At 29.8% G+C, this 14,786-nt stretch overlaps 1 protein-coding gene across 1 annotated transcript in view; it reads left to right on the top strand.

Annotated features, from left to right (window-relative positions):
- The first annotated feature begins 510 nt into the window (after positions 1-510).
- N (neurogenic locus Notch protein) overlaps positions 511-14,786 on the top strand; it is a 99,350-nt gene continuing 85,074 nt past the window's right edge. The window contains exon 1 of the mRNA XM_075303164.1: positions 511-1,632. Within this exon, the coding sequence (XP_075159279.1) occupies positions 1,518-1,632 (115 nt within the window). The 5' untranslated portion in view covers positions 511-1,517. The remainder of the gene's footprint in view (positions 1,633-14,786) is intronic.

Genomic DNA, 14,786 nt, shown 5'->3' with positions numbered 1-14,786 from the left:
ACTTTTTGATATGCTTCCCCCATCACAGTTGGCGATTGTTGTAGTGTCATTTGCGAGTCTGTGGTAGCGATGAGGATGAAATGGAACTTTGAAATGCTGGCAGGGAGTCGTTCGGATAAACTTATAGTCTGCAAGGCGCATTACGTTCATATTACGTTTTGGTTTGGAAGATTTTTTGGGTTTACGAATTTTACATATGAAAGATGGCAACGCCGATTTGACTCGTAATAATTTCAATTAATCAAGATGACAATAGCACGGCGTCGAAAAAATTTCGCCCGCTCTGTTCTGTATATGATACTCACAAACCGTTAATTGCGTCTCTATTTTGGGATAGACAAAGAATTTCACAACCCTCAGCTATGGTATATCACCAAACAAGCATTGTTATTGTTTTGTATAGGTAAATGTGAAACAACCACTATACATCTCTCACTCGCACACGTAATAAACCCAACTACGGCTTTCATTTGAATTGAGCGCGTTTTAGTTTACTTTAGTCAGTCAGTTGGTTTGGATATTTGGATGTTGCGTACGGGGAAACGATACGAAAAAAATCGGTTAGAAGGAAGTGGTTTTCCTTAATTGATCAGAATTGTACCACATACACAATTAAGGGAATTTACTAAAGATCATTATATATTAAATACAATTACAATAATTTCCTAAATAAACAAATATGAAAATAAAACAGTGGAATTACAATAAATATATTTTGTGGATGAAAAGTAATATTAAATAAAAAAACAAACGTAAAGTAAAAAAAAAAAAACAAAATTGTTAGCCAGTCAAAGGAAAAGCTGGAATTAAAGGAAGAGTGAACACAGAAGAGAGAAAGAGATCGCGAACGTGTGTGTGAGCAAGAAAAACAGAAACCTGAAGAATTGACCATAATTTCGAAAAAGTGGTTTATATCGTCGAAGATTCTTTTTGCTGCTCGCGCTCTTTACCCCATTAATGTGCTGTATGTGAGAATCAGAAAAAAATTACACAAATTAAAGTGAACATAAAATACAACAAACATCAGCCACAACAACAACAACAGCTGAATAAAAGAAAACTGAAGATATGTGGCTGACGACCACTTTTAAGGAACGACTTAAAGTCGTTGAAATATGTGTGTGAAAAATTGAAAAAGTGTATTTCTTTAAATCAAAATTGCAGAGAAATTTTGATTTTGTGCAACATCCAAGATTGAAATTGGCAAAAAAAAGGATAATTCAATTAAACGAACGAAAACGCTTCGTTGGCCAAAAAATAGAATTTGCAAGATTTCGAATATGAATTCAAATTTAAAAAGAAGTTATATATAAATATAAACTATCGCCGCCTCGCTTTGCACTTTATAAAGTGTAAAAATATTTAAATCTATTGAATTCTTGGAATTTAAAGAAAAAGAAAGAAAAAAACATAAACCAATTAACCTTAAAGACAACTGACTGGTGTTGGGTTAGTTCAGATTCCATTGGATACATCGCATCGCGCATACACCCAAGCAGGCATAAAACTGGATTACAATGTGGCTACTGGTTAAAAACCACACCTTTGCGAAGTCTGATATATTTTGGATAAAATATCTAACACTATGTTTCCTGATACCCTCGCTATTAGTGCAAGGCATTTCCGCAGCGGGTAAGTGTGGCATAATTTTCGATTTCCCCCTCTTAACTCTTGGATTTATCAGATAATGTCTTAAGGAATTGCTTTCGTTTAGGATTTTTTTATTATGTTGTTTTTTCTTCGGCTTTGTAGAAAAAATCACATTTAATTGTTCTCCATTTTGAAAATGCAATTCAATATATGTGCATATGTTTGTATGTGTGAGTGAGCGAGTGTGTGTTGTTTGCTCGTTTGTACCTTGGTTTCAAATCAAATCCATGAGATACTCTTCTGGAGGCTCAGGCTAACGAACGACCGAACAACAATCCATCGAATACCACACTCACACATGTATACTATTTACTGTTTTTATTGCTTTTCTTGCAACTGCCACAACAAGTCGAAGTTGTCTTCGACGTCGTCGCCGTTAACTTGAAGTAACATCGTTGTACACTAACACATACGCGTCTATGCAATAAAACATTCCCATTGCGGCTGCTTTTGCCGTTCGGCGAAGATCATTGTAATTCCTTTGTACGTGTTTTTCACTATGTTACTTCTTGGTCTTTTCCATTTCGTTCGTTTGGTTGTTCTTTTTCAAGTACGGCCAGTGTTGCCAGTAATCCACAATTCTCTTCTAAGAAACAAAATATTCTTTTTTCCCTGGCCACATTTTGAAAAATATGAAATAGCCCATAACAACGAATTTGTGCGCAGGAAAGCAGGAAAAAATTACGAAATTCGACTAAAATTAATTTGTTTTGAATATTTTTACAAATATTAAAAATGAAAATGTTTTCTGGCGATATATTGTATTATCTGAATTAGCTGAAAATAAATGTGTTACATCAATATTTCAATTTTAATAGACATACAATAGACTTCTAGGCCTTTTAAAGTAATAATATTGCTTCGATACGAAAATGAGTTTTTAAGGATTATTAATTTTTTTACTACACACCGGTATTAAGGTTGAATTACACATCATGCGTCAAGCCGTGCGTTGATGGAAGGGTTGATTTTTTCTGTTTGCGGCAGACTATTCGAGCTTTTGATTTCAAAGAGAAATTTCAACTCTTCAATCATCGAACGGTATGTAATTCTACCTTTAAGATCAGTAATTTTTTTTCTTTTTTATTTTCTTTAATATTTTATTTTTTGCAAATCTTATAACTTTAAGGGGAATGATAGAAAGCAACAATTGAAATATATAATTTTCCTTAAAATTAATTATTAAAGAAAAGTGGCCGTGAAAAAAATTGTCAGTTTAGCGCGATAATGCAAACTTTATTTATACATGCCTTTAGTATCGAATTAAAATGCCGAGAATAGGAAGGTAATTCACTGGTAAAATAGCAAACTTTTGTGCTTTATCCCCATTTTAGCAAAACGTACTTGAATTACATTGAGAAATTAATGTGTTTTTCCACCAAAACACTAAATTAAATACACACAAAAATATATGAAGACGATTATATTTTTATCAAGTCTTGTCAAATTATGGATGGAAAAGATTCAAGGCATGGAATGCGAAACATTTTATATTTCTAAATTAATTGATTCAAAAAGTAACCTTGAAAACTGAACATAGTACTTATCTTAAAGTAAAAACTGAAATAAAGATTATATAAGAATATTCTCATGCTCTTTTTTAATGGAGAAAAAAATAGGAAACAAAATTTTTGCTGATTTCATTTGTTAAATTTGTATTTATTCATTCAGTATATGGAATACATGTCTTACAGGCTAGCAATTCTAAAAATAAATTAAGTCTATGTTATTGTTAAACCCTTTTTAGGGAAATTGAAAAATCTAATTCAAAGTTATAACATATTTAATTAATTATATTCCTTTAGAGATCTTAAAATTGTAGTTGGTTCTATGTGTAACAACAAATGTTATGCAACAAACTGAAAAACCACTTTAATTTTTCAAACACTGCAACGGCTCTCATTTCAAGCTATCTTTGTGGTCGAAAGCAGTCTGTCGTAGTTGGGAATAACGTTTCTACACCTTTACCTGTTAACCAAGGTGTCCCACAAGGATCTATTCTGGGACCATTGTTATTTTGCTTATACATAAACGAATTACCAAATATACTTAAATACAGCAATATTCAGATTTATGCAGATGATGTCCAAATTTATTTGAGTTGCGCCAAGTCACAGCTGCAGCAAGGCATAATAAAACTGAACGCGGATTTAAACAGTATTTACAACTGGACCCTACGTAACAAACTCCACATAAACCCAACCAAATCAAAATTCATTCTTTTCTCTGGTCGTACACAGGAACTAGATTGTGAATATCCAGTAAGAATCGGAGGTCAATGCATTGAGCAAGTATTTAAAGCCAAAAATCTAGGTATTGTTCTAAACAATACTCTAACCTGGAAAGATCACATCGTTTCAGCGACTGGGAAAATTTTCGGCATGCTGAGAACACTATATAAAGTCCAATTTTACACTCCACAGAACATTAGAGTTTTACTGGCAAAATCTTATCTTTTACCAGTGCTTTTATATGGTTGCGAACTATTCTGCAAGTGCGATTCAAGAAGCAAATCACGTCTAGAGACTGCATTTAACGCCATAACAAGATATGTATATGGACTAAAAAGATTTGAAAGCTGCTCTCTTTTCTCAAAAAATTTATGCGGTGTTACATTTAACGATTTACTGAATATCAGAACTCTTTTACTTTTGCATAAACTGCTGTATAATCGAAAACCTGAAAATTTATACAATAAACTTACTATCGGAAGATCAAACAGAAGATTAACTATTATACCTATTCGACATCGTCTTTTGATATCTGAATGGCATTTTTTCTATAACGCAATACGTCTATGGAACTCCCTTCCACCAAACATACAATTTATCGGCAACGCAATATCATTCAAACGAGCTTTATACAATCATTTTTAATTTTTATTATTATTTTAATACTTTTTTATTTTTTTAATATTTTTTTTGTGGTTAACTAATATGCTGTTTCATCGTAACTGTTGTCATTATGTAACTTAATTAATTAATTTTATGTAACTATAGTCATAATTTAATAACCGAGACATTTAACAATATTTTAACTTTGTAAATCACATGCTGTAATTATAAGATTTAAAATCTTGTTGTATGTGAAACTACTCAATTAATAAATACTAAAATACTAAAATACTATGAGCAGGAATAGCAAAATAATTATGGTTTCGCAAACAGTGCGCTGGTACATTAATCCATTGCCGCCCTCTGTTCCCATATGAGGACTCCCGTTTAAAGCCAAACAACTATGAGCTACCCGTTATTTTTGTAATTTTAAATACACGTATGGTACCTTTATACTGGATCTGATCTATAAACAAAGGCACTTGGTCGCATTTGATAAATAAGTGTCATATTCGGAAAACTTTTGTAAAATACTTTCAATAATTTTGTGTGTAACAAGTCATCTAAAATCTATAATTCTTGGCATATATCTTGATAGTTTTTAGATAAAAATGTTACGTTTATTGTATTCAAAATGTCCATATGGGAAAACCCTTTTTTCTAAAAAGTGTATGTTTTTATTTAATTCTTTTTTATTCGGTCGTTACACACATGATTCAATCACGAAATTAATTGATCCAATTAATTTTTTAATTGAAATGTCTTCAATCACAGAAATTATAGTATCAATTAAAAAATTAATTGATCCAATAAAAAAATTAATAGATACTATTAATTTTTGTGATTGATTTTTGTTTCAATTAAAATATTTGTAGAATCAATTAAGTTTTTAATTGAGTATTTTATAAAACTCAAAATTTTAATTGGAAAAATTTTCGTGAAATTTTTCTGTACTGACTGACTGAAAAAACCATAAAATCAATTTTTTTCTGTCGGTTTCATTGTGGGCGTTAATGGGTTAAAACCAATCAACTCAAGAATAGACGGACAATCTATAAATCCATTAATTATTTTATAAATGAACAAAACAGAAATCTTGATTCTACAACATTGAAGATATTCCAAATGAATAAGTAGACATATGATACATAGTGCGACCTTTATGAACTCTTTCTGCAATTTTGCAATTCGAACACAATGCACAGTCTAAATAGGATTCCAAACAAGAGGAGCATACTCTTTTGCCTTGGTCTTACAATATCTTTCTATTATATGGATATACTTGTCATTGAGCTTAACATGGAATCGGGCAGCACTCAGTGATAAGAGAGAAGTTCACCACTGTGGTATCACAATGGACTGAATAGTCTAAGTGAGCCTGATACATCGGGCTGCCACATAACCTAACCTAACCTAACCTACTACGAATATAAATATTTATTTATATAATTTATTTTGATTTTTATTGTGAAAAATTAAACTACTTAACCAACATAAACCAGAACTACACATTCGTAATTTGGAAATTGATGGCAACAGTAAGTATAGCAACTCCGGATTTGCCGTATCTTAGCCAAGACACATACCACCCTATACCATATAATTTAGTTGACACACACACAAACAAACACGCATTGTTTTGTAGGCTGGCTGCATATTCGAAGAAACAAGGGAAAACCCGATTATAGTTCGGGCTACATTCATGTGTTGTCTGTGTTTACATTGGTGTTTGTAAGTGTGGATGGATGATTTTTGGTCGTTACTAGTTTTTTCCATTTTATTTTTATTCATATTTCCTTTTAACCTTGTTTTTGCAATTTTGTTATTCTCCCCTCTCTCTCAGTCTGCCTCTCGCAACACCCATTTAAAAAATAAAATCCTTTGCTCATTTTTTGATATGCATGCAAGACGATGAACATACAGACAGAATACCTTTATTATATTTGCTGCTGGAAAGCGAGCGAGTTGATTCTGAAGTACTGATTTCTTTTTTTATGTCCTCCACTTCTCATTTTTCTGTGTCCTCTTGTATTCCTTTGTCTTTCCTGTATGTTTTGTGTGTGTATTTTGGAATATAATCTTTTTACAGACAGGTGTCCGTCCGTCTGTCCTTGTTTTGTATAGGCTGGAAAAATGTGTGTATGTATTATTGCTTGATATAAGAAATTCTATATTTTTTTTTATTAAAAAATATGGAATATTTCCAAATTGTTTGGGTTCAATTTCCTGATGACAAACTAATAAAATATCTCTATGCTCGAATATCAATAGTCGAGTTCTTATTAGTGTCGTAACAATTTAAGTAAAATATCTTTAACACAAAAACAAAATATTTTTTTAAATAATTAGACAAGTTTAAATTCTTTTCACAAATTAAATTGTGCCACCACAAAACTATTGAAGGAATGTTGAATGGCATATGTCTTTCCTCAATATGATATATGATAAGTCATAGAATTATATTCCTGCTAGCACATAATGGTTTTTTTTTTTCACTCATAAATATAAAATTTTATATTTAAAGCTGAGTACTATGTTCAGTTTTCAAGCTGAAAACCAGCTTGTTTTCACGGTTACTTTTTTAAATTAATTAAATTATAAATATAAAATGGTTCACAATCAATTCCTTAGATCTTTTCCATTTATTATTTCACAAGACTTTATAAAAATATAATCGTCTTCACATAAATTTTTGTACTTTTAATTTAGTGTTTTGGTGAAAAATACGAACATAGTACTCACCTTAACGCATAATTAGCTTAGAGATTTCGGTAATGACTCGGATCTATAGAAATGCTTCCAAGATTTTAAGGAGAAACCCTTCAGAGTTTCATTTACTTAAAGCCAATACGTAAACATATATACAAATTATGATCATACTTGTAAAATTAATTTTTTTATATTTTCAAATTGATGCATGATTCTTCGTAGTAAAAGATTTTATTCAAAAGAAATGCAAACACGGTTGCCACTCGTGTTAAAAATAATTTACCAAAATTTTAAGAAAATTATACAAAAAATTTACCAATTTTAAAAACACTTATTTTGAAAGAAGTTTATCATTTCTATAAGAAATTTTGTCAAAATTTTATTTCTATAAACAAATCTATAAAAAATTTTCTATAAAATTCGACAATTCTATAAAAAATTTTGTGAAATTTTTATTTCTATAGAAAATTTTGTGAAAATTTTACTTCTATAGAAAATGTTGTGAATATTTTATTTCTATAGCAAATTTTGTCTATATTCTATGTATAAATAGAATTTTAAAAAATTCTATTTCTATAGAAAATTTTGTCAAAATTTTATTTCTATAGAAAATTTTATCAAAATTTTATTTCTATTGGAAATTATATAAAAATTTTCTTTCTATTTTAAAAAATCTATTTCTATAGAAAGTTTTGTAAAAAATTTAGTTTCTATAGAACGTTTTGCCAAAATTTTATTTCTATAGAAAAATTTGTCAAATTTTTATTTCTATAGGAAATTTTATAAAAATTTTATTTCTATAGGAAATTTTATAAAAAATTTATTTCTATAGGAAATTTTATCAAAATATTATTTCTATAAAAATTGAGGTATCTCTTAGTTAAAGAGGAATATCAATAATTTTACCAATCTACCAAACAGTAAAAATTTGGTAGAATTCTACTAACTGTGACAACCGTGAATGCAAACCATGTTTTTGTGTAAAGATACAAAAATGTCAGTGTGAAGTTTTCTTCTTGAAGCCATAAATGTTATCTTTACTTAGGGATATTTTTTAACAAGGCGAAAATAAATAACTACAACATTCATTTGAGTAAATTATTTCGATATAAAAGAAATTTGTCCTTAATACACAAAAAAACGTTTTTGGTTTTCAATCACGAAATTAATTGATCTAATTAATTTTTAATTGAAATGTTTTCAATCATAGAAATGATAGTATCAATCACCAATGTCAATTAAAAAATTAATTGATCCATTTAAAAATATAATTGATACTATTAATTTCTGTAATTGATTTTTGTTTCAATTAAAAAAAAATTGTTGAACCAATTATTTTTTATTAATTGAAAATTCTTAGAACTCAATTAAAATTTTAATTGGAAAAATGTTGGTCATATTTTTTGTGTTTAGAGAAAAACAAAATTGTACAATAGTGCTGTTTTTTATTTGATAAGCATAAAACACAGTTTCAAAAATTATATTTCCAATTAACTAACTATACTGAAAACCATATTTGACCTACTAACCTAAATTGACGATTCAGTTAAGAAATTAAGGCAAATTTTTAATCATATATTAACACTTTTTTAATACAAAACTATTTTTCTTTGATATTCTTGTTATTTATGTTTTTAATTTTTAGAGTGAATTTTCTTGTTGGTTGGTATCTTGGTTACACATCCCAAAAAAATTAAAACTTTGATATATGGGATTTGTATCTTACTTTCAATTTTAGATTTAATGTTGGGTTACTAAACCAACATATCTTATTTTAAAAAAGAAGACTTTTCAGTTCACAGTCAATACCAAAGCCCTTATGGGAAGGCAAACATATTTGTTGAGTTGAGTGTTAATATCTAAAACAGAAGAAATAAGAATTAATTCTTCCAATTACCCTTTTAATTTTGGGCAAATTAGTTTGGAACGAAGACATTGCTTTCGATGTAAAAAACAATTATTGCAGTTTAAGATTTCCCTACACATACACTAAACTTTGTATTAAATTCAAGATTTTTATCATGGCCTTAAAGTCAACGAATCATTTAGCTTTTAAGCGTCTTTAAACGTTTCACAGAAAGTAATTAATAGTTATACATGTACACTTTATTACTCTATTAATTACCATTGAAGCTTTAACATTTCTTTGAAAAGAATACAATTCGAAGAGTGGTTTGCTTGAATTTTCCCATAAATCTATTTCGGTAGTAATAAATTTAAGTCAAATGACCGTTAATTAAATTAACACATTAATGCTGAAAAAAAAACTTCAGTAAAAGTACAATAAAATGTTTGACTTGGTAAAAAAATAAATCTGATAATGTTCTTAGTAAGCCAATGTTACTTTAAGAAATTCTGAGTGTAAATCCGAATAAAAGATGACAAATAGGAGGGTCATTACGGATTATGCTCTAAGGTGGGTCGCTTTCCAACAGAAAGTTTTTTATATGATTGATTATTGAGACCGGTTTAAAAAAATCTCTGTTATATTTAACGTCCTTTGAAATATAGGCAAATTCTAAGAAATTTACTGTAAAATAAAAATTTATCTTTGTATGATGTTCCGAAAGTTATTATAATAGTCGGTTTTCGGGCTCTATACATTATTATATAGGAGTTTCCAAAAATTTTAAAAGGACAAATTGAAACGTTTTGACCTTGATTAAAATTCCTTCCGAATAAAAACGCTCGTTACTAGAATATCCTACTTAAAAATGCAGATCTGTGTTACTTTAGGTTAGGTGGCAGCCCGATATATCAGGCTCATTTAGACTATTCAGTCCATTGTGATACCACAGTGGTGAACTTCTCTCCTATCACTGAGTGCTGCCCGATTCAATGTTAAGCTCAATAACAAGGCACCTCCTTTTTATAGCCGAGACCGAACGGCGTCCACAATGCAGTGAAACCATTTCGAGAAGCTTTGAAACACTCAGAAATGTCACCAGCATTACTGAGGTGGGATAATCCACCGCTGAAAAACTGAAGGTCGAAGCAGGAATCGAACCTACGATCTTGTGTATGCAAGGCGGGCATGCTAAAAATTGCACCACGGTGGCTCTTTGTTGCTTTGGTACTAGGAGAGACTTACTTCACAGGAATACAAGGAGCAAAATTTTTTATCGTGAACGAGAATATAAGGAAGAAATTAATTTTTCAAGAAATAATAAAAAAAAATACTTGTATATTGTCACATAAATCCTGTACGAATAATATAATAAAGAGATTGTAATGATTTTCGAAACATATTTCAAAATTTGAGGAAGGTGCTTTTCGAAATTCGAGTCGACTTTTTGAATTTTTCTAAATTAAAAAAAAAATGAAATGTAGACTTTAGACATTACCGATTATTCAAAAGTCGACTTTTGATATCACGATGTTTGACTGTTTGTTTAACTCTCATCATAAAATGGGCTAAATCTCATTTCTTTTTTAATTCAACATTTAACCCATTAACGCCCAAAATGAAATTGCTGGACAAAAATTTAAATTGATTTGCGCATAACACAAACACCCACCATGAAAGAAAATATAGGTTTATTTTAGAAAATTTTAACTAAAATATTTACAAATAAATTAAAACTTTTCGTCAAATTGAAGAAAATTTTATAAAAATAATAAAATTTTTGTTGTTTAAGAAAATTTCATATGTTGATGAAAAAAAATTGTATTTACAAATTGTTGAAATGTCTTTAGCGCTGTAGGAAGTTCCAGACAAGTACAATTTTAGTAAAATTTACTGATTTGAGAAACTTATGAACTCAATTAAAGCAACCTTCACCCATTTTAGGAAACTATGAATTATTTTAGTTTGCACTATATTTGTATACAATTTATTTCTTATTTTTAGTTTACATCATTGAAGTTACCAAAAAATTATTCAAATGAGGAACACTTGCTCACATTGAGCAAAATCTAACAAAAAAAAAGAAAAAAACACAATTATTGGTTTGTCTTAATAATTTTTATACCATTCAAATATTTTGACCTTCCCTTAAGGATTTTGGCATTGATTCCGAGCCAAATATGCTGCTTTTTTTTAAACGAAAGCTTCAATCCAGGTTCTATCAATTTAAAATTGGGATACAGATCTCATTTATCGAATTTTCGTATTTTTTTTTGTTGCAATATTTGTAATAAAATTATTCTTGGACGAATCGATGTCAGTTTAAAAATCCAAATTATAACATATACTTAAAAGCAAAAAAGTTTTTCTCAATTTCAAAACAAAAAAAGTCAAAGATTCAAAAATCCCAAAATAACTATTAGTACTTTTGACTCTTTTTTACCCTAATCCAATGATACAATATATGAGTTCTTTTAAAAAAATTCAAAGATTTGCGTACATACACTCAAAAAAAGTGAACTCACTATTTCACTAAAGCCAATTTAACTATATTTTTGTTCATGAACTTATTATATTTGGTGAAAGTTTCATTTACTCTAATAATTTTTTGCGTACGTTAGTTAAATGAACTAAAAGACAGGAAAAAATTATACACAAGTTAAGGATAGAGATTTACTAAATTCGTATTTGCCATAAAATAGTTCATTATTTCTTCAAATTTGTAAATTTTAATACAAAAGCGTCCATGATGAACATTCTTGCAATTTTGAACTCCAATTTTTTCCTTCAAACTACAAAATTTTCTTTAAAAAGTGAAAAAAATTATTTATGTCTAAAAAAATTTTCTTGAATTTGTCGAAAAATATTTACTTATTTTTGTGATATCGGCGCGATGCCAGCGCTTGTAATACTGTTTAGTTAAAAATTTCTAAAAATATTCAAAATTTTCTAAAATTAATCAAAAGTTTTCTTCCTGGTGGTTTCACTGTTTTTTTCAGTTTAATTATAAAGATAACAATTATTAATGAAATCTTTCTTTTATTTAATTTTTTTTTATTTCAAAGAAATATGTCCTTAACATAGTGTTAATTGCGTATCCTAAAATTTACACTGAAAAAACAGTGAACCCACCAGGAAGAAATGTTTCGGTTAATTTTAGAAAATTTTGAATATTTGTAGAAAATTTTAACTAAACAGTATTACAAACGTTGGCATCACGCCGATGTCATCAAAATAAGTAAATATTTTTCGACAAATTCAAGAAAATTTATTAGACATAACTTGTTAAAGAAAATTTTGTAGTTTGAAGGAAAAACTTGGAGTTCAAAATTGCAAGAATGTCTTTAGTGACATACGAAGTTCATGATGGACGCATTTTTGGTAAAATTTACAAATTTAAAGAAATTCTTAACTATTTTGTGGAAGGTACGAATTTAGTTAATCATTATGCTTCATTTGAGTTTAGTTTTTTCCTCGTTTTTAGTTAATTTAACTAACGTAAACAAAAAATTATTAGAGTAAAGGAGACTTTCTTCAAACATAATAATTCCATGACCTAAAATAAAGCTAAATTGGCTTTAGTGAAATAGAGAGTTCACTTTTTTTTGAGTGTAGGTTGCATAATCTTTCATATTAGATCAAAAATTTTTTTCCCGTCTACAGGCTATGTTAGATGCAAAAACAGTTGTTCTTTATAGATTTCCAATACTATTTGCAATTAATATACACCACTTTAAAAGAGGATATCAAGAACTTCATTTCAACCCCCCTCTAATATACATACACATGAATAAATAAAATAGTAGACTGTGTGCATTTCAAAAAAAATATCACTCTTTGTTTTTGTAGTTGTTCTAATTCAAAAGGCTAATAAAAAAATATCTCACATGTACAAGTTACCAAGAATAACCACGCACCATTATCTTCCCAACAGACCAGACTTGTTGGCCAAGTATGTGAGAGGGTTGAGTTGAGAGTTCAAATACCCATGCAATAAGAAACAAGTATATACGGCCGTAAGTTCGGCCAGGCCGAATCTTATGTACCCTCCACCATGGATTGCGTAGGAACTTCTACTAAAGGCTGTCGTCCACAATCGAATTACTTGGGTTGCGATAACACTTGCCGATGGCAAGGTATCGTAAAACTGTTTAACACTGTCTTCTAAATTGTAAGTTAGCCCATACGGGGTATATATTAAACAAAAAAAGGCCGATTAAATACGTATATAATATAGTTTGACAAAATTTTCTATAGAAATGAAAACTTGACAAAATTTTCTATAGAAATAAAATTTTGACAAAATTTTCTATAGAAATAAAAACTTGACAAAATTTTCTATAGAAATAAAATGTTGACAAAATTTTCTATGGAAGTAAAATGTTGACAAAATATTGTATAGAAATAAAATGTTGACAAAATTTTCTACAGAAATAAATTTTTTACAAAATTTTCTATAAAAATAAAATTTTGACAAAACTTTCTATGGAAATAAAATTTTGACAAACATTTCTATAGAAATAAACGTTTGACAAAACTTTCTATAGAAATGAAATTTTGACACAACTTTCTATAGTAATAAAATTTGACAAAATTTTCTATGGAAATAAAGTTTTGGTAGATTATTTTTGGCGATATGGACCAATTTTTGTGTAAAAAGTCATCGGCTATATATAATTAAAGATCGATATTGACCAATTTTTACATGGCTGTTAGAGGCCATATATTGACGAAATGTACCAAATTTCAACCGCATCGGATGACTTTTGCTATATATAATTATGGACCAATTTTTGCATGGTTATTAGATACCATATACTAACACCATGTACCAAATTTCAACTGGATCGGATGAATTTCGCTCCTCCAAGAGGCTCCTGAGGTCAAATCTAGGGATCTGTTTATATGGGAGCTATATATAATTATGAACCGATATGGACCAATTTTTGCATGGTTGTTAGAGACTATATACTAACACCACGTACTAAATTTCAATTGGATCGGATGAATTTTGCTCCTCCAAGGGGCTCCGGAGTTCAAATCTGGGGATCGGTTTATATGGGAGCTATATATAATTATGAACCGATATGGACCAATTTTTGCATGGTTGTTAGAGGCCGTATACTAACATCAGGTACCAAATTTCAACAGGATCGGATGAATTTTGCCCCTCCAAGAGGCTCCGGAGGTCAAATCTGGGGATCGGTTTATATGGGGGCTATATGTAATTATGGACCGATATGGACCAATTTTTGCATGGTTGTTAGAGGCCGTATACTAACATCAGGTACCACATTTCAACCGGATCGGATGAATTTTTCCCCTCCAAGAGGCTCCGGAGGTCAAATCTGGGGATCGGTTTATATGGGGGCTATATATAATTATGGACCGATATGGACAAATTTTTGCATGGTTGTTAGAGACTATATACTAACACCACGTACTAAATTTCAATTGGATCGGATGAATTTTGCTCCTCCAAGAGGCTCCGGAGTTCAAATCTGGGGATCGGTTTATATGGAGCTATATATAATTATGAACCGATATGGACCAATTTTTGCATGGTTGTTAGAGGCCATATACTAACATCAGGTACCAAATTTCAACTGGATCGGATGAATTTTGCTGCTCCGGGAGGCTCCCCAAGCCAAATTTGGGGATCGGTTTATATGGGGGCTATACGTAAACGTGGTCCGATATGGCCGATTTTCAATACCATCCGACCTACATCAATAACAACTACTTGT

This window comes from Haematobia irritans, chromosome 3, assembly GCF_050003625.1.
Source record: "Haematobia irritans isolate KBUSLIRL chromosome 3, ASM5000362v1, whole genome shotgun sequence".
NCBI classification, from domain to species: domain Eukaryota; kingdom Metazoa; phylum Arthropoda; class Insecta; order Diptera; family Muscidae; genus Haematobia; species Haematobia irritans.
This window is presented reverse-complemented; position numbering and strand designations above follow the sequence as displayed.